At 46.9% G+C, this 22,072-nt stretch overlaps 1 protein-coding gene across 2 annotated transcripts in view; it reads right to left on the bottom strand.

The window, feature by feature from the left end:
• The window catches only part of PNPLA1 (patatin like phospholipase domain containing 1), a 63,505-nt gene that overhangs the window by 18,339 nt on the left and 23,094 nt on the right, over positions 1 to 22,072 (bottom strand). The window contains exon 1 of one of the 2 annotated variants that reach the window (XM_003278869.2): positions 18,108 to 18,312. The exons of the other annotated variant lie outside the window; for it this stretch is intronic. Within the exon in view, the coding sequence (XP_003278917.1) occupies positions 18,108 to 18,312 (205 nt within the window). Of the gene's footprint in view, positions 1 to 18,107; positions 18,313 to 22,072 lie in introns of those variants that run through there. 2 annotated transcript variants of the gene reach the window in all.

The following is a 22,072-nucleotide window of genomic DNA, read 5'->3' as shown; positions in this document are numbered from 1 at the left end:
AAACTTTTAAAAATGCAGATACGTGAGAGAAAAAAATTAAAATGTCTTGGAATCCCTCCTCCTAGAGACTAATATGTGGTCTGTCTTCTTAAACTAGATATTTTATTTTTATTCATACTTATAAGGGGTCATACAATACACACTATTTGTAACTTGCTTCTTTTACCTAATATGTTGTGAATGTTTTTCCAGGTCAAGAAATATCCATTTATAACCTAATTTGTTTTTTCAAATAGAGTTTTGTTCTGTCACCCAAGCTGGACACCATGATAGCTCACTGCACCCTGGAATGCCTGGCTCAAGCAATCCTCTCACCTCAGCCTCCTGAGTAGCTGGGATTACAGGCAAGTGCCACTACACCCAGCTAATTTTTTTATTTTTTTAAAAATAGGGTCTCATTATGTTGCCCAGGTTGGTCTTGAACCCCTGGTCTCAAGCAATCCTCCCACTGTGGTCTCTCAAAGTGCTGGGATTACAGGCATGAACCATTGCACCCAGCCTATAACCTAATTTTAAAAGCAGTATGGAAAGCTGTTGTAAGGTTATACCATTATTTATTGATCAGGAAACCAAGAGTGGTTGGCTATTTAGTTTGTTTTATTGCTTTTCTAAATAATGATGCAATGAACAATCGCATGCTAGCTTCTTTATCCATATACTTATTTTCCTTAGAATAAATTCCTCGAAGTGAGAATGCCAGGTCAAAGGCACACATATTTAAAGTCTTATAATGCTTACTTTAATGGTGGCTTTAGTATATTATTCATCTACAGTCAACTCTCACCTATTCAGGGGTGGGGTTGGGTGACAGGAACAAAACAGTGGACAAAATAATGCAAACAGTGTCGACATTCCAAAGTAGTCACATCTGAAAATGGTGCTATCTGGAAATTAGCAATGCTCTAGCCAGTCATGTCGGCTGGGAGGAAGAGGGCAGGAAGTTGTCTGATTCTCTCAGTCTAGCTCTCCTGCTGCTGGCTGAAGCCACACACCAAAGGATTCTGTTATCTCTGCATCTTCTTACTTCTCTCCAGGGGTGTGTGTGTGTGTGTGTTTGTGTGTTTCTGTCTGTCTTCAAAGTCTCTGACTGTCTTTCTCTGTGTCTCTTTGTCTCTATCTCTCTCTCTCTCCTTTCTCTCTCTCCCAGCAACTAATCTGGTTAAACAAATCTATGCTGGTAGAAAGTTAAGTGTTAAGCACAGCAATTGCTGGGTGCTGAGAGAAGGGATAAATTTAGCTTCTTTATGTATTACCATATTTTCCAGCACCTTCTCCCATTTAAAGGCCTCCTTCAGAGCTGCAGGCTGCCAGGCTCTGAGACACAGAGTCCCACACTAACCACAGCAAGGTTATTAGAAGCAGCACCGCAGACCCAATGTGTCCTGATCAGGGTACTCCAAGTTGACTGCTCCCACCCCTCAGCCCACCCTAGGCACATCCACTTATGCTCAAAGGAGGGGATTCTCTGAGGGTAAATCTGGTTCTCCTCCTCCTCTCACAATAGCCTATCACTGAGCTTTGCCCATAGGAAGCTCTTCAGAAACCTCCCCTGAGGGCTGGAAATTCCTCCAGGGGAGAGATGGGCCATACTCCATGCCCACCAAGGCTCTCAGTGTGTGAACAAAGAAATATAAAAACCTGAGAGCAATGGAGATGCCCCCAAGGAAGAGCTACTTGACTTAATTACCCAATAAAAGCTTGAAGGCAAGATCATCCCAGATACATGGATAGACAACAAGAGTTAACAATATTGATGAGTGTGGTCAGCTCACCAGGTTTTATGAGTCTAATGTGCCAAGAAAAATAAGTAAATAAGATGCTGGGTCAATGCTGGGTGTGGTGGTTCATGCCTGTAATCCCAGCACATTGGGAGGCTGAGATGGGAGGATCACTTGAGCCCAGGAGTTTGAGACCAGCTCTGGCAGCATAGCAAGACCCCTGTCTCTACAAAAAAAAAAAATTTAAATTAGCCAGGCATGGTGGCATGCCACTGTAGTCCCAGCTACTCAGGAGGTTGAGGTGGGAGGATCACTTGAGTCCGGGAGGTCGAGGCTGCAGTGAGCCATGATTGCATCACTGCACTCCAGCCTGGATGACAGAGTGAGACCCTCTAAAAAAATAAAACGTAAAAAGATGTTGAGACTGGGAGATTTTTGAATGGCACTTGGAAGCTATATTTCCAAGTTTCAGCCACTCAGAGAGTCTTTCTTTTTTAAATTTAATTAAAATTTTTTTTTTTAGAGACAGGGTCTCACTCTGTTGCCCAGGCTCCTCAAAGGATCCTCCCACCTCAGCCTCCTGAGTAGCTGGAACTACAGCATGTGCCACCATACCAGATAATTCTTTTTATTTTGTAGAAACAGGGTCTCACTGTGTTGCTAAGGCTGGTCTCGAACTCCTGGGCTCAAGCAATCCTCCCATCTCAGCCTCCCAAAGTGCGGGGATTACAGGCATAAGCCACTGTGCCCAGCTGATCAGAGAGTCTTTCCGTGACTACATCCATTTCTTGGAAAGAGCTTAGGCTCTGGAGCCAGGCAGATTTGGTTCAAATCCCAGCTTCACCACATGCTATCTAGATCATCACTGGCCACTTAAATAACACCTTTCATCCCCAACTTTGTTGCCTGTAAAATTAGTATAAGAATACCTACCTTACTGGATTATGATGAGGCAGACAGCTTTTAAAGTGCCTGCACATAGTAAATGCCCAAATATTGGGTATGGCAATAATTCCTTATGTGACAAGGCATTTTGATGATTCAGACTCTCAGCCTGCTCATCTGAACAGGAGATAGTGATCCCTACCCCCACATCCTTATCAAGGTGTGGTCAGGCTCATGTATGGAATCAAAGAGCAAAATACGAGCTTGGAGTGAGAGGGTGCACCCCAGTTTCAGAGTAGTGTAGTCCTGACTGGGAGGCACTCCCTCTCCTGTCAACTTGGGGGACCCTACAGATATAGTAGGGGGAAAGAGGGGCTAGAAAAATCATCAAAGGGGAAGAAAAGGGATAATTGTACATGCGTTTATTTTATTTGTTCAGGTGGATAATGTTCCCCCCTTCACGAGGGCAAGGATGGTCTCTGTCTTGTTCATTCCTTTGTCCCTAGCACTCAATATAGTGCCTGGAATACGGTGGGCACTTAAGAAACATGCAAGCAGGCATGAATAATGGATAAATGAATGAACTCCAGAAACTGAAGCGGGATACTGAGGTCCAGAGAGAGAAGTCGCTATTCAAGATGACCCAGAGGATAAAAACAGAAGGCTTCTCTTCCCCAACTCCACATGGCCTCTTGCTAAATGAAAAATCATAGAAAGGCGGGCACTTGGGGCTGATAATTTAAGCTGCTGAGGATGCCGTTCACAGGGTGCCAGAATTAGGTCTGCAGTGAGGGATGGATCTGCCACAGAGGATGGGACTGCGGGGCCCCATGCTCAGGGCGCACTGGTAGCCTAGCAACAACCTCCGGTTCAACCAATCACTGCGAGGCGCCGCCGCCGGCCCTGCTCCCAGAGCAGCGTGCGTGGTGGGCGCGCAGGAAGCAGGGGGCGCAGCAGCCCCTGGGGAGGCGCCGACGAATGCTCAGAATCCCTGCATGGATCACCTGAGAGTTGGCTGCTCCTAGCTGGTCCCTAATTGCAGACTGAATTGTAATCTGCGTTTTCCTGTGGGTATATCTTGAATACCCGACCCCAGCGTAATAATAATTGTTATCACCTTAACAACAATCGTTTCCCTAAGCAGGCTTTCCTACCTATTATCTCAGTTTATCCTCACAGTGACAGCCAGCCTCCGAGGAGCAGTGACCCTGATTTATTTACCATTTTATTTCTATGCCCTACACTGCAGGGGTATTGATTGAAAAACAATTTGGCTTGAAGCTACAGTGTCACTACTAGAAGGTTTACAGAGACTCTCTGGGGCAGTGAGTTTTCAGTAAGGGAGCCTTTGTTCAAAAGAAATCTTAAGTGGAAACCCAATATATAAAACAGCTAAAAATGTGGCTGTTCTGGGTTGAGGCTGTTCTGAGACTGTCCCATCGCCCCACCCACCTTAGGAAGGTAGCCCCTAAAACACTGCCCTGAGACTCCTAAGATTCTGGGATCCTAGATCAGAAATACAAGTCCCAATGAATTCTCACATTTTAAAGGTAAGAAATCCTGCCCAGGAAAAAGGTGAGGCTCAATAAATGTTGGCCAGATGGATGGATGGATGGTTGGATGGTTGGTTGGATGGATGGATGGATAAAGGAAGGACATACCCTAGGACCTAGTTTTTGTTTGCAGAAATAGAACTAGAATGTATATGAAAACTCACATTTTTCTGCTCTGCCCTAAATGCATTATAGGCTTTCGCCAGTAGCAAAACAACTCTGACCTATTCAGCACTTCGAACCAAACCAAACAAAACAATATTTTTAATGGATAATAACAATCCTCCACATAGACCTTCTTCTAACCCTAAGAGTTTACTAAAGAATTGGATTTAAAAGTTCAGACTGGCTTATATCCGATTGTCATGGAAACAGAAGTGTCTCCTGCTGATTCATCACCCATGCTCCTAGCAAGGTGTCCGCAGGACCGTTTGCTTGCCCTCAGATAGAGGGCCTGGGGCCTCAGCCCTCACCCCACTATGAGCTTTTCCCCCCAGAATCCAGGCACAACCTCCAACATCCCACTGCAGGTTCTTACTGATCACCCTGAGGTGAAACAGGCAGAGAGAGAATGCATCTAGAAAGCTCCCTGGAAATGATCATGTATTCAGGGCCATTGCCCCTGCTCTTTTCTCTCTGTTTTCTTTGGTGGACCCAGAAGTCCTTTTGGGGCCCTGCTCCAAGGTAGAAATTAATACTGCCTCTCATCTAGGCTGTGGCCTATCCTGCCGTACAGATTCTCCATGCACTACCAAGGGGACACTGGGATGATGTTACAGCTGTGAACTAAGTCACCCCCTAGTCTTAAGACTCAGCTGGACTTGAGGTCTCATGGGGCAAACCACAGGCAATGTGCTCTGTCAATCCTGCTTCTAACTTGTGCTCCCACAGGGATGCATGCTAGACTCCGAGCTAGGGCATAGGAGGAGATTCTTTCTTTTTCTGTTTTTTCTTTCTTAATCTTTTTAGGGACAGGGTCTCACTACATTGCCCAGGCTGGACTTGAACTCCCGGGCTCAAGTGATTCTCTTGCCTCAGCCTCCTGAGTAGCTGGGGCTACAGGTGCACCACCATGCCCAGCTGAGGAGATTCTTCCTTATGTGGTGATTTCATGAGGACAGAGTTGGGTTACCCACAAGATTCATGGGTGAACTCCTAACTCAGGGGAACCAAAAAAGTCTGGAGGTTTATTTACCATTTGTTTGGCTGTCTTCCCCCTAGAATTGGAAAAAGAGCTCAACTGTCTTTCTTGAATTTGAGCCCAAAGTGAAGCAAAGAAAACAATGCTATTTTAATACTGTCTAAGTGAGTTGGTTTAAAAATGGATCCTCCAAATGCAGTGTGGAATCCTGGATTGGATTCTGGGACAGAAAAGAGACATTAGTAGAAAAATCGGTGAGATTCTAATAAGTCTGCAGTATAGTTAATAGGAATGTACCAATATTGATGTCTTAGTATTGGCAAATGGACCATGGTTATGTAAGATGTTAACATTAGGGGAGACTGGGTGAAGGATACACAGAGCTCTGTACTATTTTAGCAACGTTTCTGTGAAGCTGACATTATTCCAAAATAAAAAGTTTATTATTAAATTTTTAAAAATCACAGATCAGGCCAGGTGAGGTGGCTCACGCCTGTAATCCCAGCACTTTGAGAGGCCAAGGCGGGCGGATCACGAGGTCAGGGGTTCAAGACCAGCCTGGCCAAGATGGTGAAACCCCATCTCTACTAAAAATACAAAAATTAGCTGGGCGTGGTGGCATGCACCTGTAATCCCAGCTACTCAGGAGGCTGAGGCAGGATAATTGCTTTAACCCAGGAGGTGGAGGTTGCAGTGAGCTGAGATCTTGCCACTGCACTTCAGCCTGGGTGACAGAGCAAGACTCTGCCTCAAAAAAGTTAAATTAAATTAAAAACACACACATACACACAGATCAAGCAAGGCTGTTAGGGATACAGTGCCTGGCACTCACAGGGGCTCAGTTAGCACCTGCTGATACCAGGGGGATGGATTAACGTATGTCACGTACATGAGTTGCTTTCCAAATAGATGTTTGTACTATGTAACGAACACATTCAAAGCTTTACCAGATCTTCCATTCAATGTTCTTCTACTAAAAAGTCCAAGGGATTGTTTGGGGAAAATGAATCTTTATCCATTTGGATAGAGAGGTTTAAATATGTAAAGCATAAGTTCCTTTGAGTGAGATGAAGATACTGGTTCCAACATGGTAGTGGGAGTTACAACAACAACCACACAATGACACCATTTCCATAATATTGTATAAAAAGTCCTTTTGTATTTGTCACGCCTCTTGATCTTTCTTTCTTTCTCTTTCTTTCTTTTCTTTCTTTCTTTTCTTCCTTCCTTTCTTTCTTTTTCTTTCTCTTTCTTTCTTTTCCTTCCTTCCTTCCTTCTTTCCTTCTTTCTTTCTGTCTGTCTATCTTTCTTTGACAGAGTTTCGCTTTTATTGCCCTGGCTGGAGTGCAATGGTGCCATCTTGGTTCACTGCAACCTCCCCACCTCCTGGGTTCAAGTGATTCTCCTGCTTCAGCCCCCCGAGTAGCTGGGACTATAGATGCCTACCACCATGCCCGGCTAATTTTTTGTATTTTTAGTAGAGACAGGGTTTCACCATGTTGGCCAGGCTAGTCTCAAACTCTTGACCTCAGGTGATCCATTTGCCTTGGCCTCCCAAAGTGCTGGGACTACAGGCATGAGCCACTGCACCCAGCCAGATCTCACTTTCTTAACCAACGTATAAATAATTGCTTGACCCATGGAGTGTAACAAGAAAGCTGTCATGTTGCTTGCAAAGCAATTTCTGAAATCACAATTAGAGAGGATGTAGAATGTAGACATTTAGAGAAATCCCAGTCTTGGCTCTGTTGTATAAACCTGGGAAAATTATCTAATCTCTAAATCCCTGTTTCCTCATTTGTAAAGTGAGTATAAATATAGTATCTGCTTCATAGGGTTGTGAGGGGATTAGAGTAAACGATGCATATGAAGCACTTAGCACGGGACCTGGCACATTCTAAGTGCTTGGTAAATAGCTGTTATTCAAAATACACTAAGATGTGAATTTGAGCAGAATACATTTTTACAGAAAACACTGCCATCTCAGCTAACTAATTTGGGGAGTGATTTTTAATGAAGACATTTTGATTCTGAAAGTGTACCCAGCAGCCAGGACTGAAATCCAAGTTACATCTGGGCAACATATACACGTACACACCCACTCACACTCACCCACACACCTGCAACAGGAAAAAAATGGAGGTTCTCATTCATGTATTAAGGAACACTGGAGAGACTTCCAACTCCTGTAGTATGGTGGGCTGAGCTAAAGAGGAACCTTTCCAGCTTCAGAAACAAGAGATCAGGTGCCATGGCTCATGCCTGCAATCCCAGCAATGTGGGAGCCGGAGGCAGATTCATTGAGGCCAGGAGTTCGAGACCAATGTGGGTAACATACTGAGACCCTGTCTTTACAAAAAAATTAAAAAATTAGCCAGACATGGTGGCACGTGCTTATAGTCCCAACTACTCAGGAGGCTGAAGCAGGAGGATCGCTTGAGCCCAGGAATTCAGGGTTACAGTGAGCTATGATGGCGCCTCTGCACTCCAGCCTAGGTGACAGAGAGAGAGACCCTGTCTCAAACAACAAAAACAATAACAACAAAAAGCCCAATATTAAATACAATGTAAAGCAAAGTTGTAAGACATGGTTGAACTCACAAGAAAGGAAGAAATGAAGAGGGAACTGAAAGCCAGTGGCATGAGAAGGAAAGCTGATGATGTGGTAACTGCGGGGACTGTTATCAGAAAAGAAACTGTCAGGGACAGGGACTACATTCTTGGGCTGGGTGAACTGAGACCTCTGCTTAAAGCTAGGACCCTCCAAAGGCTGCTGGGCTATTACAAGGTGCCAGTGGCTTGTGTCTGCCCAGGGATCTGGGTGAAAAAACACAGTCTCCCATAAAAAATGAAAGACCCAAATCTGTATTACATATGGTTTAGAGCTTGAATCAATACAACCTACAGAGTAATTAACATGAAAATTGGTCCCAAGTCAGCAATAATCCTAGGGTGTTTGGCTGGAGCCAGTGCATACTAGCTGAGATGGGTCCTTCCACTGCCGGGGCCACACAGAATTCCCACAGAAAAACCAAGTCCTTGTGCAGATGAGCTCACAATTGCCATGAAAAACATTGCTCAGACCAGGCTGGATTTTTGTTTTTGTTTTTGTTTTTTGAAATGGAGTCTTGCCGTGTTGCCAGGCTGGAGTGCAGTGGTGCAATATTGGTTTACTGCAACCTCTGCCTTCCGGGTTCACACAATTCTCCTGCCTCAGCCTCCCGAGTAGCTACGACTACAGGCACGCGCCACCATGCCCAGCTAATTTTTGTATTTTTAGTAGAGACAAGGTTTCACCGTGTTGGCCAGGATGGTCTTGATCTCCTGACCTCGTGATCTGCCCGCCTCGGCCTCCCAAAGTGCTGGGATTACAGGCGTGAGCCACCACACCCAGCCTGTTTGTTTTAATAAAGTTTAATTTGTTCTCTGGGACATTCTTGACTTTGGAAAGTGCTGCTTTATCTATGCTTTTCTATTTCAAGGTAATTTTCTTTTCACGTATTCACCCACTCATTCAACATTCATTCTTCAAAGACTTATTTTGTGACTAATATTTGCCAAGCACTGGGCCAGGAATGCATCCATGACTTCTTTTGTCTTTCACCATAATGTCCAAGGGATGTGTTTCCAATTACCCAAGTTACAGATGGCAAAACCAAGGGCAAGATGGGTCCCTGGACAGCCAAGAACCCACGGAACTTGGGGGCAGAGTTGGAAGTTCAGCCCTAGCCCTCCTCCTTCCTGGGAACTCTATTCTCCACTAATCCTGGCTATGTCTCATTCCTCAACTGAGTGACAAAGATAGGTGCATGAGTGACCAAGGAAAGGAGTTACTAAAGTGAGGTTCTCACAGAGGAAACCTTGACTCTCCAGTGTCAGCCCCAGTGGACCAGAATACACCTTGAGCCACCTAGCAATGACAATAACCAGCCAGCCTCAGCTCCAGGGCCTCAGGAGAATTTCAGTCACTGGGCGGGCAGGAGCTGCCGAAGGTAGCACTGGCCCTAGTGTGGGAGGCTGACCAAAACGCTTCCCCAGTGCTCTGTCTCCATGGGAGGAGTTGTGCTGGGTCCTGTTGTGCACACATTTGCGGGGCAGGGGGCAAAACACATGGCTCCTCTCGACCTCTCATGTTTTGCAAGATCCCTTCAAACAGGCTTCAAGCCTGTTTCCTGCCCTGAGGAACAAGCCATCTCCCTTTCTGAGAACACAAGCATGTTTGCACCAGGGGGCAACTACAGACCTCTCAGCCTGGAACTCTCTTCCCTCAGTGCACGTGGCTCTCTCCCTAGCTTCATCCACCTCAGAGGGGCCTTCCCTGGCCAGCCCACCCAACACTGTGCCCTTGTGTCATTCTCCCATCCTTCCCCTGCTTTATCTTCTCCTTTGAGCACGCATGCTGACCTTTTTTATATGCTTAATTTTCTATGGTTTAATTTCACCAAGAGAATATCAGCTTCATGAGGGTGGACATCCACTGTTTTGCTCACTGCCAGATCCCCAGGACCTAGAATGAATGAGCGAATGAATGATTTATTTCATCACCGTAATTCAGCCAAAATCTGATCCTCAACCTCCTTGTCTGCATCTTGAGGGAACTGGGCTCAAACAGTTAAAAGAAATTACTGAAAGATTTTCTTTACATATAATTTTAGCAAGATCCCCCATGGATAAGATGGACAACAGCGGGGCTGTACTAGTGCAGCTGGGGCTTCAGATGTGTCTGTCCCCTGCTTTTCCTCCCCATCTGCAGAACGCTAAGGATCCCTGGAACACAGTTTGGAAACTATTGGCCTAAGTGAGGTCTGCCTCCAACTAGTCACTTTCTCTCCCAGGGTGTAAATACAATTATCTGCAAAATGAGGGAGCTGGACTTACTGACCTTGACACTGCAACATTCTAGCGTTATATCTCATATCCATAACTACAGAAAATTATCCAAGAGCCAGGGAAACTACAAAATACAAATAGCAAAGACACATTCAGTGTCACACTGGCCAATAGCCAGCAAACACCAGGAGTTTATCAAGGAGTTCTTGTTTTATGAGCAGTTTGTGGGAGCCATAGGACCCACAAGGTCTCAGATTGCTCAACCAACCTAGTCGACGAAATGAGACACCGTATCTGAAACAGTTAAGACCATACAACATCAAATGCTAGAATATGTGGGCAGATTTTATGGGCAAACTAGACATCATGGAAAAGAGAGATGGAGTGGGGTAAAATGGGATGGTGTCTGGGGAGGAGGTTTTCTCTCTGAAAGGGGGACAGAGGGTCATTCTAGGCAGGAGACACAGTAGGTGCCATGGTGCATTTCCCAGGCCCCCCTGCTGCAAGACCGAGGCACTCATGCTCCCACTGCCAGGGGGCAGCTGCTGGTGGGCCAGAGCTGAGCCCTTTCCCAGACAACAAACTGGACTTGGCTTTGTGATTGTTTGTTTGTTTGTTTGTTTGTTTGTTTGTTTTTAGAGACATGGTCTCACTCTGTCACCCAGGCTGGAGTGCAGCGGCACAATCGTAGTTCACTGCAGCCTCAAACTCTTGGGCTCAAGTGATCCTCCCACCCCAGCCTCCTGAGTAGCTGGAACTATAGAGATAGGTCACCACACCTGGCTAATTATTTTATTTTTTGTAGAAACACAGTCTCACTTTGTTGCCCAGGCTGGCCTCAAACTCTTGGCCTTAAGCAATTCTTCCGCCTCAGCCTCCCATAATTCTGGGCTCATAGGCAGGAGCCACTGCACCTGGCCAACTTTGTGATTAGGAAGTCATGGTCTTGGTTTCAGGCAGGGGCAGAGTTTCTCCAGGATCCTCATGCCATTGATTATGGTTGTTGCAACAGAGACTGCTGGTTGTCCCCAATACCCATTCTCCCCTTCTTCCTTTGTAATTGAACCTCCAATTTTTAGCTGGCCACATGGCCTCCCAAAATAAAGTCTACATTTCCTGGGTTCTCTTGCAGTCAGGTGTGACCATGTGACTAAATTCCAATCCATGGGATGTAGCTGACGGGACATGTGTTACCTCCAAGTCCTGCTCTAAAAGACTGTGCCCTTCCCTTTTCCCTTTCCCACTAGCTGGAGTACAGATATGGCAGGGGACACTTGGACCACAGGAAAGGCAATGCCTTTCAACTCCCAATGTCAGTTGACTTGCACTGTTTACCATGCTCTGGAGGCATCATGTTTCCCCACTGTGTGGCTTTGTCGTGTTGTCATGCTATGTCCTTGCTGGAAGCCTTGGTTCCTGCCCAACCTGTCTCTACCTGTCCAACTTCTACTCACATTTCAAGCATGGACTAGCTCAAATACTGCTTCTATGAGGCCTTCCATGTTTGGAAGTGTTTTCTCCATTCCTCTGCACTCCTATGCCTTATAATTCTCTAACATTCAATAGGAGCTTTCTTGCATTATAACTGTTTGGTAGCTGCCTTTAAGTTTGAGTGGACTGTAAGCTCCTTGTAGCAAGATCAGAGTTTCATTTTGTGTTATATCTTCGCATCCTCTGCAGGGCCTAGTATGTGATCAACTAACATGGAAGGAAGAAAGGAAGCAAGGAAGGAAGGAACGAAGGAAGGAACGAAGGAAGGAAGGAAGGAAGGAAGGAAGGAAGGAAGGAAGGAAGGGACGGACAGACTGGCTTGCCAGTTTTTTACGGGGAGAAAGGTGCCAAGAAGTAGCTTAAGTGGGAGTAGGGTTTTAAGTCTGCCAAATCACTATTCTTCAATAAGAAACATTTTATTTTTCAAAATTATGCAAATGCAGCTTCAAGGCATGTTTCCAACCCCACTTCTGACAAGATTGGAAATTCTGGATCCCCCAGAGGCAATCACAGAGACCACCCCTCTTAGGTGAATGAACGGATTAATGAAGGTTACCACATCTCTAGTAAAAACCAGGCACTATGTTAAGTGCTTTTACAACATTTTCATGTGCCTTGAACTGGCCTAGTCACAGAACTGGGCATACACGCCAGAAGAAGCACCTCTGCCACCTCAGCTTTCACAGGAAAAAAACACAGGATCTCAGGACAGAAAATCCCCAAACTGGCTACAGAAGTAGGGACATGGCCTTGAGGAGAGCCTCAGAAAATGCTAACTGGGTGCAGTGTCTCACGCCTGTAATCCCAGCACTTTGGGAGGCCGAGGTGGGTGGATTGCTTAAGGTGAGGAGTTCGAGACCAGCCTGACCAACATGGTGAAACCCTGTGTCTACTAAAAATACACAAATTAGCTGGGCGTGGCGGTGGGTGCCTGTAAGCCCAGCTACTCGGGAGGCTGAGGCAGGAGAATCTCTTGAACCCAGGAGGTGGAGGTTGCAGTGAGCTGAGATCACACCACTGGATGCTAGCCTGGGCAACAGAGCAAGACTCAGAAAGAGAAAGAAGAAAAAGAAAGAAAGAAGAAAGAAAGAGAAGAAAAGAAAGAAAGAAAGAAAGAAAGAAAGAAAGAAAGAAAGAAAGAAAGAAAGAAAGAAAGAAAGAAAGAAAGAAAGAAAGAAAGAAAGAAAGAAAGAAAGGAAAATGGCATAGGTGAAAAAGATCCCATTTCCCATAGCAATAAAAAATAAAACTACAAGGGAAAAACAAATCTAATAAAACACAGAAAATCTTTACTGAAGGATAAAAAAAGACCAGAATAGAAAGATCAACTATATTTATAAATGGGAAGATGCAATTTCAGTCAAAAGCCCAGCAGAGCTTTTCACATGGGGCGGGGAAAGGGCCAAACATAATGGAGGCAACATTTGAAGAAGACAAAAGGAGGAGAAAGAGGAGGAGATTGCTTGTCATATGTGATGAACCCTTTATTATAAGACTATAATGATTAAAACAGAAATAAACAAATTAGCCAACAGAATAGAAGAGACACTTGAATATTCCAGAAGCAGCATTTCAAGTAAGTGTGGAGATAGCCTCTAATTGGCTATCACATGGCAAAACAATTTAAAAATTAGATTTCTACCTCAACCATTAACAAAATAAATTCCTGAGGAATTAACCTAAATATGAAACTTTTAAAACTTTTGAAAGACAATGTAGAAGAAATCATTGTAATAAAGGTATTCTAAAACACAAATTATAAGAGGATGGCCAGGTGCAGTGGTTTACGCCTGTAACCCTTGCAATTTGGGAGGCTGAGGAAGGAGGATTGCTTGAACTCAGGAGTTCAAGACCAGCCTGGGCAACATAGTGAGACCCTGGCTCTACAAAAAATTTTTAAAAATTAGACGGGCATGGTGGCACGCACCTGTGGTCCCAGCTACTCAGGAGGCTGATGTAGGAGGATCACTTGAGCCTAGGAGTTCGAGGCTGCAGTGAGCCATGAATATGCCACCGCACTCCGATGTGGTGCCAGGATGAGACCTAGTCTCAAAAACAAAACAAAACAAAACCCAAGTTGTAAGATGAAAAGATGGATGCATTTGACAGCATTAAAATTAAAATCTGAATAACAAAAGACATCAAAGCAAAATAAAGATACAAGAAATAGAGTGGGAAAAGAGAGGTGCATTGTGTGTAACTGGTGAATGATACGTGTACAGAATATATAAAGAACACCTATACATTAAAGGAAAAAGATAACTCAGTAGGAAAAAAACAGGGAAAGGTGGTGAGCAGGCAAAGTACAGAAGAGGAAACGTCTAGTGGTCAATAAGTACATGGGGATGCTGAACATCACTAGCAATCAGGATAGATAGACTAAATACAGTAGATGAGATACAATTTCACATTTATTATATTGGCATAAGATTTTCAAGTGTGACATTGTGGGGAAATTAGAACTCATATCTGCTGCTTGTGGTTAAATTGGTACAACTGCTTTGGAGAGTAACTTATCAAAGTCATTAACAAAGTTAATGATACAAATACCCTAGAATGATACACATTCCATGTGAGCTTGGGAGATACAAACAAGGATGGTTGTAACAACAAGGAAATTTGTCAAATCCATCAATAAAATGACTAACTATACTGTGGCATAGGAACACAGAGACTTGAAGAAAAACCAGAGACCTAGCCCTGCTTCCTTTTCGGCTTCTAACTAGCGATGAGACTTTTGCTTCTGCGTAGAATGCTCTCCCCAAGATATTCTTGGGCTCATTCCCTTACCCACTTCAGGTCTGTGTGGAAATTCCACCTGCTCAGAGAGACTACCCGATCCTGCCTCCGCACCACTTAACATTGCATTGTTAAGCAGGGCAATTTAAAGGATAAGAATGTAGACTCTGGCCAGACTGGGTTCAAATTCTAGCTTTACCAAGTGCTATCTGTGTGACTGTAGGCAAGTTATTTAAATTTTCTGTGACTCAGTTTCCTCCTCTGTAAAATGAGGATAATAACAGTTTTCACCTGGGAGGGCTGTTGTGAGGACTGAATGAGTTAATATGCCAGAGGTAGAACAGTGCCTGATATAAAGGAAGTGCTAGTTAAGAGTAAATTGTATGACAGTTAAAATGAGTGAATGAACTAGACTGGAGTGACTGACGAGCTTCACAAACATGCTGCTGAGCGGACAGAGTGAGTCCCACACATACCTCCCTCACCCTTCCCTTGACTTCTGCCATAATTACGAGCAGCCCACAGTCTAGTCCTTGATTACACCCCACTGCTTGATGTCCTTTTTACAGGGTTTAGTTCCCACCACTGCCGTCCATGACCATCACAGCCTGGCCAAGTAGGTTTGCGGCAGTATTCATCAAACTGAATGAGTTAAATTAGGTCTGAAAAATCTTTTATTTCTTTCTTCTTCTTCTTTTTTTTTTTTTTATTTTGCGATGGGGTCTCCCTGTATTATCCAGGCTTGTCTTGAACTCCTGAACCCACACAGTCTTCCTGCCTTGGCCTCTCAAAGTGCTGGGATCACAGGCATGAGCCACTGTGCCCAGATGCTGTATTTTAAGATGACATAAAGACAGAAGAGTGAGGGTAATGGAGCAGATGAGCAACGCAGGCACCTGGAAAAGGAGAGAGAATCCCTGCACCAGGTGTTTCCAAGGCAGGACTTCTGAGACTCCAGGATAGAGTGGGTGCTGTCACCCTAGCCCCATTCTGAAGGCCTGGAGTTCACTGGGGAAGAGCCATTAATGGCTACATTCACAGAAGACTGTGCATTAAAAAGATCTGGAAAGATCCATGCCTAGCCCTTAACACTGGCTGGAGGAGGGAGGGTGGGATTAGGGGCAGTTGGGCAAATGGAGGCTTTCTTTCTACTCTTTATTTATTTCCTTATCTGAGACAGAGTCTGGCTTTGTTACCCAGGCTGGAGTGTAGTGGTGCGATCTCACTGCAACCTCCGCCTCTGGAGTTCAAGCAATCTCCCACCTCAGCCTCCCGAGTAGCTGGGACTACAGGTGTGTACCACCACGCCTGGCTAATTTTTGTATTTTTTCAGTAGAGAAGGGGTTTCGCCATTTGGCCAGGCTAGTGTTGAACTCCTGATCCACCTGTCTCAGGCTTCCAAAGTGCTGGGATTACAGGCATGAGCCACCGTGCCTGGCCTCTATTTTCTACTTTTACTCTATACACTTTCACATTGTTTGAATTTTGTCCAGTAAGAAAAATGTGTTTATTACTTGTGAGATATTAAAAAGAAAAAATTATCTTACACATTAGAGGTACTCAGTGAATGGGCATTACTATTATTCTTTAAAATAAAGACTTTCCACCCAGCATAGGGGTCCCCAGCCAGGAAGGCACCTTGCTTGGGCTGGGAGGAGGCTACTGTCTGCAGCCTCTCCCTCACACAGCCCAGCCGGCCCTTCAGCAAGTCTCATTGGCTCTACTTTCAAAGCACATCCTGAACCCAATCTCTTCCCTTATCTAGTTTCCACCTTGCTCCCTCAAACACACTCTGCCCATCGTTCAGAGATCTTAAGAAGCCTAATCAGATGGTTGCCACATTCCGAACACTTGCCATATGCCAGGTATTGTTCTAAGTAGGTATTCATATTAGCTCAGCCAATCCTATAACCAGGGGTTCCCAACTCCCAGACCATGGCTCTGGGTCTGTGGCCTGTTAGAAACCAGGCCTCAAAGCAGGAGGTAAGCAGCGGGTGAAGCTTCATCTGTATTTATAGCAGCTCCCCATCGCTCACATTACTGCCTGAGCTCCGCCTCCTGTCAGATCAGTGGCGGCATTAGATTCTCATAGGAGCACGAACCCTATTGTGAACTGTGCATGGGAGGGATCTAGGTTGCGCACACCTTATGAGAATCTAATGCCTAATGATCTGTCACTGTCTCCCATCACCCTCAGATGGGACTGTCTACTTGTAGGAAAACAAGCTCAGGGCTCTGATTCTACCTTATGGTGAGTTGTATAATTATTTCATTATATATTAAAATGTAATGACAATAGAAGTAAAGTGCACAACAAATGTAATGCACTTGAATCATTCTGAAACCATCCCCCACCAACCCTGGTGTGTGGGAAAATTGTCTTCCACAAAACCAGTCCCTGATGTCAAAAAGGCTGGAGACCGCTGCTATAACAATGCCGGGAACTAGGCGCTATTAGGATCGCCCTTTTCTGGATGGAGAAACAGAGGCGCAGAACGTTCAATAACTTGCTTCAGGCACGCATCATGAAATGGCAGAGCTGGGATCCCTCCTGAGGAGCTCACGCCCTCTGCCCCCTCCCCACTTGCTGTCACAGCCATCTGTACTCCCCCTCCCTTAGGTGAGATCAGAGCTTGTGGCTAAGGCCACATGACCTGGCCCCTGTCGACCTCCCACCACCTTTTCCACACCACAGGCTTCGTGGCTGCTGCTTCACCAGGAATTCTCCTTTTCAGGAGCTCCCAGTAGCTTGTTCTGTCACTATACCCAGCTCTAGGCTTGAATGTCACCTCCTCAGAAAGGCTTCCCTGACCATCTTCCTGACATAGTTTCCATTTTATTCTCAGTCCCTTTCCTGCTTTAATTTTATTCACAGATCATATCACTTCCCGACCTTACACTAGAAGGTGCCTTGTTTGAATGTTTATTATCTGTTTCTTTTCTCTAGAATTTCTGCTCCACAAGGGCAGGGACTTTGTCCTCAGTGCCTGGAACAGAGCTCCGTCTAGAACAGGAGCTCTGTAAATGAATAAATGCCCCTCCAAGGTAGCCCACTAGGCTGTTGGGCTTGTTCCTTGGGACTGCTAGACGCATCTGCTCCCCGGGACAGTGTTTCTCTCTGGGTTAGCAGTGTAGCAGTCCTACTCGCTGAGGGTCCTGGACCAGCAGGACAGAAGGTGAAGTGAGAGCTTCTGTATTCTCTCCCCACCCCTTCCTATTCTTCTCCCACTCTGGGCTCCCTCCTGTCTACCCCTCCAGCCTCAGGGCATTCATCCTTTCCAGCCACCTGGAAATGGTGGACAATACATCCCCATCAGGGTGACAGAGATTTGAAGAGTTGCCTCTCCCAAGGGTATTTGCATTTTGAAAGAGGCCAGGCAGGAGCAACACTGAACCCCAATGTATGACTGCCGCAGTGTAGCTTCTGACAGCACCATGTTCGATGTTCAAGGGAGATACTGCCCTTCACTCTCCCAGGCTCTGGGAGACAGAGCATCTCACAGGTAAGGGCACTGAGGGAGAGGGACAGGGGTCCAGGCTCACCCTGCAGGTTAGAGACTGGGGCCTGGCAGACCCCAACCTTCAAATGTCACAGCTGCTGCTATCCTACTCCAACCAGCTCTTCCCTTCCCTTCCTGCCACCCAGGCCTGGCTTTGTCCCCCAAAGCATTCCCAGCCTCCCTCACGCTCTTTCTGTCTCTGTGGAATCCCCCAAGAGACTTCCCAGGGGACCCAGAACACAGGCCTTACCCATTTCAATCCCGCAGATGGCCAGGGCGGCGATCACAGCACCAGCCGATGTCCCTGCAAAGCGGTGGGCTGTTTCCAGCATCCGGGGGGCCAGGTCCCGCAGGGCGTCCACGGCCCCTGCCTGGTAGAAGGAGAGGAATCCACTGCCGGAGAAGGAGATGGAGTGAGGGGTGTCCGGGTCCCCTTTGAACACCTGTTCTTCCATCTCCTCGGCCTCTGGCTTTCTGCGGAAGGCGGAGCCACCCTTCAGCACTTGCCTGCCCGAGCCTGGGCTGCCGCTCCCTGTAGGAACTCCCTGCCCAGCTTCTCTGCCACCCTGGAGCTTGGAATGTGTCTGTCTACCTGGCTGGAGCAACCACAGGCTGCTCAGGAAGCTGCCTCGGCCTGTTAAGCTCCGCCAGGAGGCAACCCCAAAGGTTGGAAAGGGGCCCCAGGATGAGATGCAGAAGGCCCTCCTGGTGTGTGAGCAGGGTCCTGATCCTGTGAGCCCCCCACTGGCTTCATTTCTTGGCTGGATTCATCTCGAGCACGGGATCCTCAGCCCTCTGCCCATCCGTGGTATACCAGGGCGCATTCACTGCTCCCCAACGCAGGGCCATGCCCAAGGAGGCGGGCTCTGCCCAGCCCTCAGCTGCAACATTCAGTTGCAAAACCTCCCTGATGGTTATCGGTGGACACCTCCCTCCCCAACATGCTGCTGCAGCAGTGAAGGGCTTCCAAGCCCGCCTCCCTCCAGGAGGATGGTGCCTACCCCGTCTCTTTTGGACGGGTCCCCCAAAACAGATGCCCCTCCTGGGCTCCTTCAGGCTCTGTGGTATGTGTGAAGTGTTACACAAGCATTTTTATTTGTTTTTCTTACATAAACACCCCTTTGTTTATTCACTTGTTTGTTTATTTACATGTTAGCATCGGCCCTGGGTAAATTTTTAAAAGAAGTTTAATTTTGGAGGCCCCACCCACCACCGCCTCTGCACCTCTCTCTGTCTCTTCTCCTGGGCCCTTCACTGACCCTGTGACCTTGGTCAGTGCCCTCTCGCCAAGCCCCAAGCCGTCATGCTATCTTCTAAGTGTGCAGGAAGAAATCAACCTGAAATCTAGATCATTCTAAATGTGTGAGGCTTCGTGTTGTGTGCTCTTCTTCCCACTCAGAAATGAGAAGTGTGAGATAGCAATGTTTAACCCCAAGGAGGAGCAGCTCGGGAGGTCACCTGTGGGGACGTCGGGGTCAGAGCAGAGAGACGTTCTGGTAAGGGAGGTGGTGTGAAAGGACCAGGGTTAGCTCCAAGGGCCGCGGTTCTGCCCCCTGAGGGGCTGTATCATGTGGTCCTGACGGGGAGGAGTGGTCCTCACACCCACAAAATGTCCCCTCATGGAGATACAACAAAGAAGGCAAGATGGTGTCTCCCGCTCCCCTCAAAGACCACACAGCAACAGGACCAGAATCAGAATCAAGACAGCAAGGCCTCCACCAAGTGCCAATCCAGCTCCAGCCTCTCTGTCAGGATGTGACATCAGTGGCTTCCCCGCTCCTGGGGAGCTCGCACCATTCTGGTGGACTCACTGATCTGCATGGGAATTCCACAGTGAGGGCAAGGCCAGGCTTCAGTTAGGAGGGAGTTTTCTCTCTTGGATAGGTAATTCCAGGCATATCATTGCCTCAGGTTGAAGAGAGAGCTTTAGATTAGATAAGGTGTGTGTGAGTACATGCGTGTGTATGCATGTGTGCGTGTGTGTGCAGATATGTGAGGCATACTGCTGGGGTGGGGGCGGGTGTGTCAGGGTGGAGTCCAGTCAGCTTTTGGACAGCAGAGACCCTGCCCCCTTCCTGGGAGGTCAGGTCAGCTCCACTGAGGGCTTGTGTGCCAAGCCCTGTGCTGTGTTGGGGCCCTGGGGGACAGGAGCACATAGACGCTCCATCCCCAATTCAGACATTTGCAGGCTTCTTGGGAACAAGACAGGAAAATGTGAAATAAGCAGAAAACCATACAAGGCAATCTATAATTAAGTACTAAACTGTGCAGGGCTGAGATTCCTGCCAGAAAAGTTAAGAGGCGGGGCTGAGCAGTGTGGGCTGGAATATCTGAGGAGCTGTGCGGCGGAGGTGTGGGCTGCGGGACTGGAGGCAGCTGGGAGGAGCAGGCAGGGCACTGGACGAGGCACAGCAAGAGCCTCTTGCAGAGAAGGGAAGGGATGTAATGGGACCTGTTTCACAGGATGAAGGGCTTTGGATGAGAACCCTTCTGAGTCATGACGTTGGATCCCAGCTCTGCTATTTACAGGCAGTGTGACCTGTGCATGATTTCTCTGGGCCTCAGTTTTCCTCATCTGTGAAAGGGACAATACTGTCATTCCTATGCTGCACAGTAGCTGTAAAGGCTAAAGGTAATGGCTGTAGGATGCCTGGTACACGGCATGTCTGTGGTTATCAGAGGGTAGTAAGAGTCAAGGCTTCTGGAACAAATAGACCCCAGAGATAAGGTGGAATAGAAAGGCAGGGTCCAAAGGGGAAGGCTTGATCCACATGTGACATGCAGAGGAGCTTGGGGAGGTCTCAAGCAGCAGAGCCTTGGAAGGAAGATGAGACTGCGGCTGGAGAATGAGGAAGGTGGATGGTGGCCCATTCTCCTAGGATGATGGTGGCCAGGCCAGGGTGGCAGCTGCAGGAAGACAAGTTAATGAAGTTATTGCTGCAGAAGACTCTCAGTGCCAGGGACTGGTTGGATGGGCAGGGTGAGTCAAGGCTGAGGCCTCACTTTTAGCCTGGGGGTAGGGAGGAGTGGGGCTGTCTTCCACAGAGTTGGGGAAACTGGAACAGACCTGGGGAAGGTGGGTGGAGGATGATTTTACTTTAAGTGCATCTGAGATGACAGCAAGACATGGGCACTATCCATGGGGGACAGGGATGGCACCAGAACCAAGAAGAGAGATCCCTGCCACTGAGGCAGCAGAGAAGGGTAAGCAGGCAGAGGAGGGTGTGGGGTCATGTTGAGGGGAGGACAGCTATGGATAAGTTTCTTTTTCCAGGTCATCCCAGTGAAACAGAAAGCAAGGCCACCTGCTGTACATGGGCTGCAGGCACCTGGGGGGCTGGGGACCCACCACCCCTTCAGAGACAGCGCATCCTGACATGGCCCCCCTTGTCCCCACCTCCTTGGACCTGGCTGACTTCCACAAATGCACATATGTTTCTGTTCCCTGTAGACGTGGAGACAGCAATGCCGCACAGCCTCCTCCATGCAAACACGCCAGCCAGAAATCCGTGACTATACCCGGGAAGGCCATAGAGGAGCTGCTAACCTGGACCCTAAAGGCTGAGCCTGGCAGACTCGTCTCCACAGCTGACAAGGGCTGGTGAGCAGCAGGCCTCAGCCTGTCCTCTGCTGGGTGCTAAATTCTTGAGAAGGTTCCTTTCATTTGCCCTGGTTCCTGACCCTCTACTCACGCCCTAAGAACTTCAAGCGAATGACATCGAGGAAGAATCACTTTCCAGCATCTCTGTATTTGATTTTTAGTCATCTCATGATCTTTGCAGGTGTTTTTTAACTAAGTTAACACTGCTTGTATGACTCATCCATCCCTGAGGAAATCACATGGGAGAAATAGATTGCTTATCACACACACTTCCAACAAGACAACCCAAAATGAATTTCTAGAGGAACCTCGACTTCCCATAAGTTTAAGATATGTGAAGCCACCCAGGACAGATACTGGGGAGAAAGATGCACGTAGACTCCAGATTGGCTTTTGCCTGATGGGGTATCACCCTCTGCTTACATCCTGAAAATGTTAATTTAGTGAAGAACCTGGCGGTTTCTTGATTCGGTAGAGTAGGAAGGTCACAACATCACCCGTGAATATTCTTGGCAAAACGATGTCACCTCAATCTAATTGAGGCCTAACTTCCAGCTTACAGTAAATATGGAGTATGAAGGATGCCAGGTGCAAACAATCAGACAAACGGAGCC

The sequence above is a fragment of the Nomascus leucogenys genome, chromosome 22a (assembly GCF_006542625.1).
Source record: "Nomascus leucogenys isolate Asia chromosome 22a, Asia_NLE_v1, whole genome shotgun sequence".
Classification (NCBI taxonomy): Eukaryota; Metazoa; Chordata; class Mammalia; order Primates; family Hylobatidae; genus Nomascus; species Nomascus leucogenys.
The sequence above is the reverse complement of the archived record's forward strand: the minus strand, read 5'-3'. Positions and strand labels throughout refer to the sequence as shown.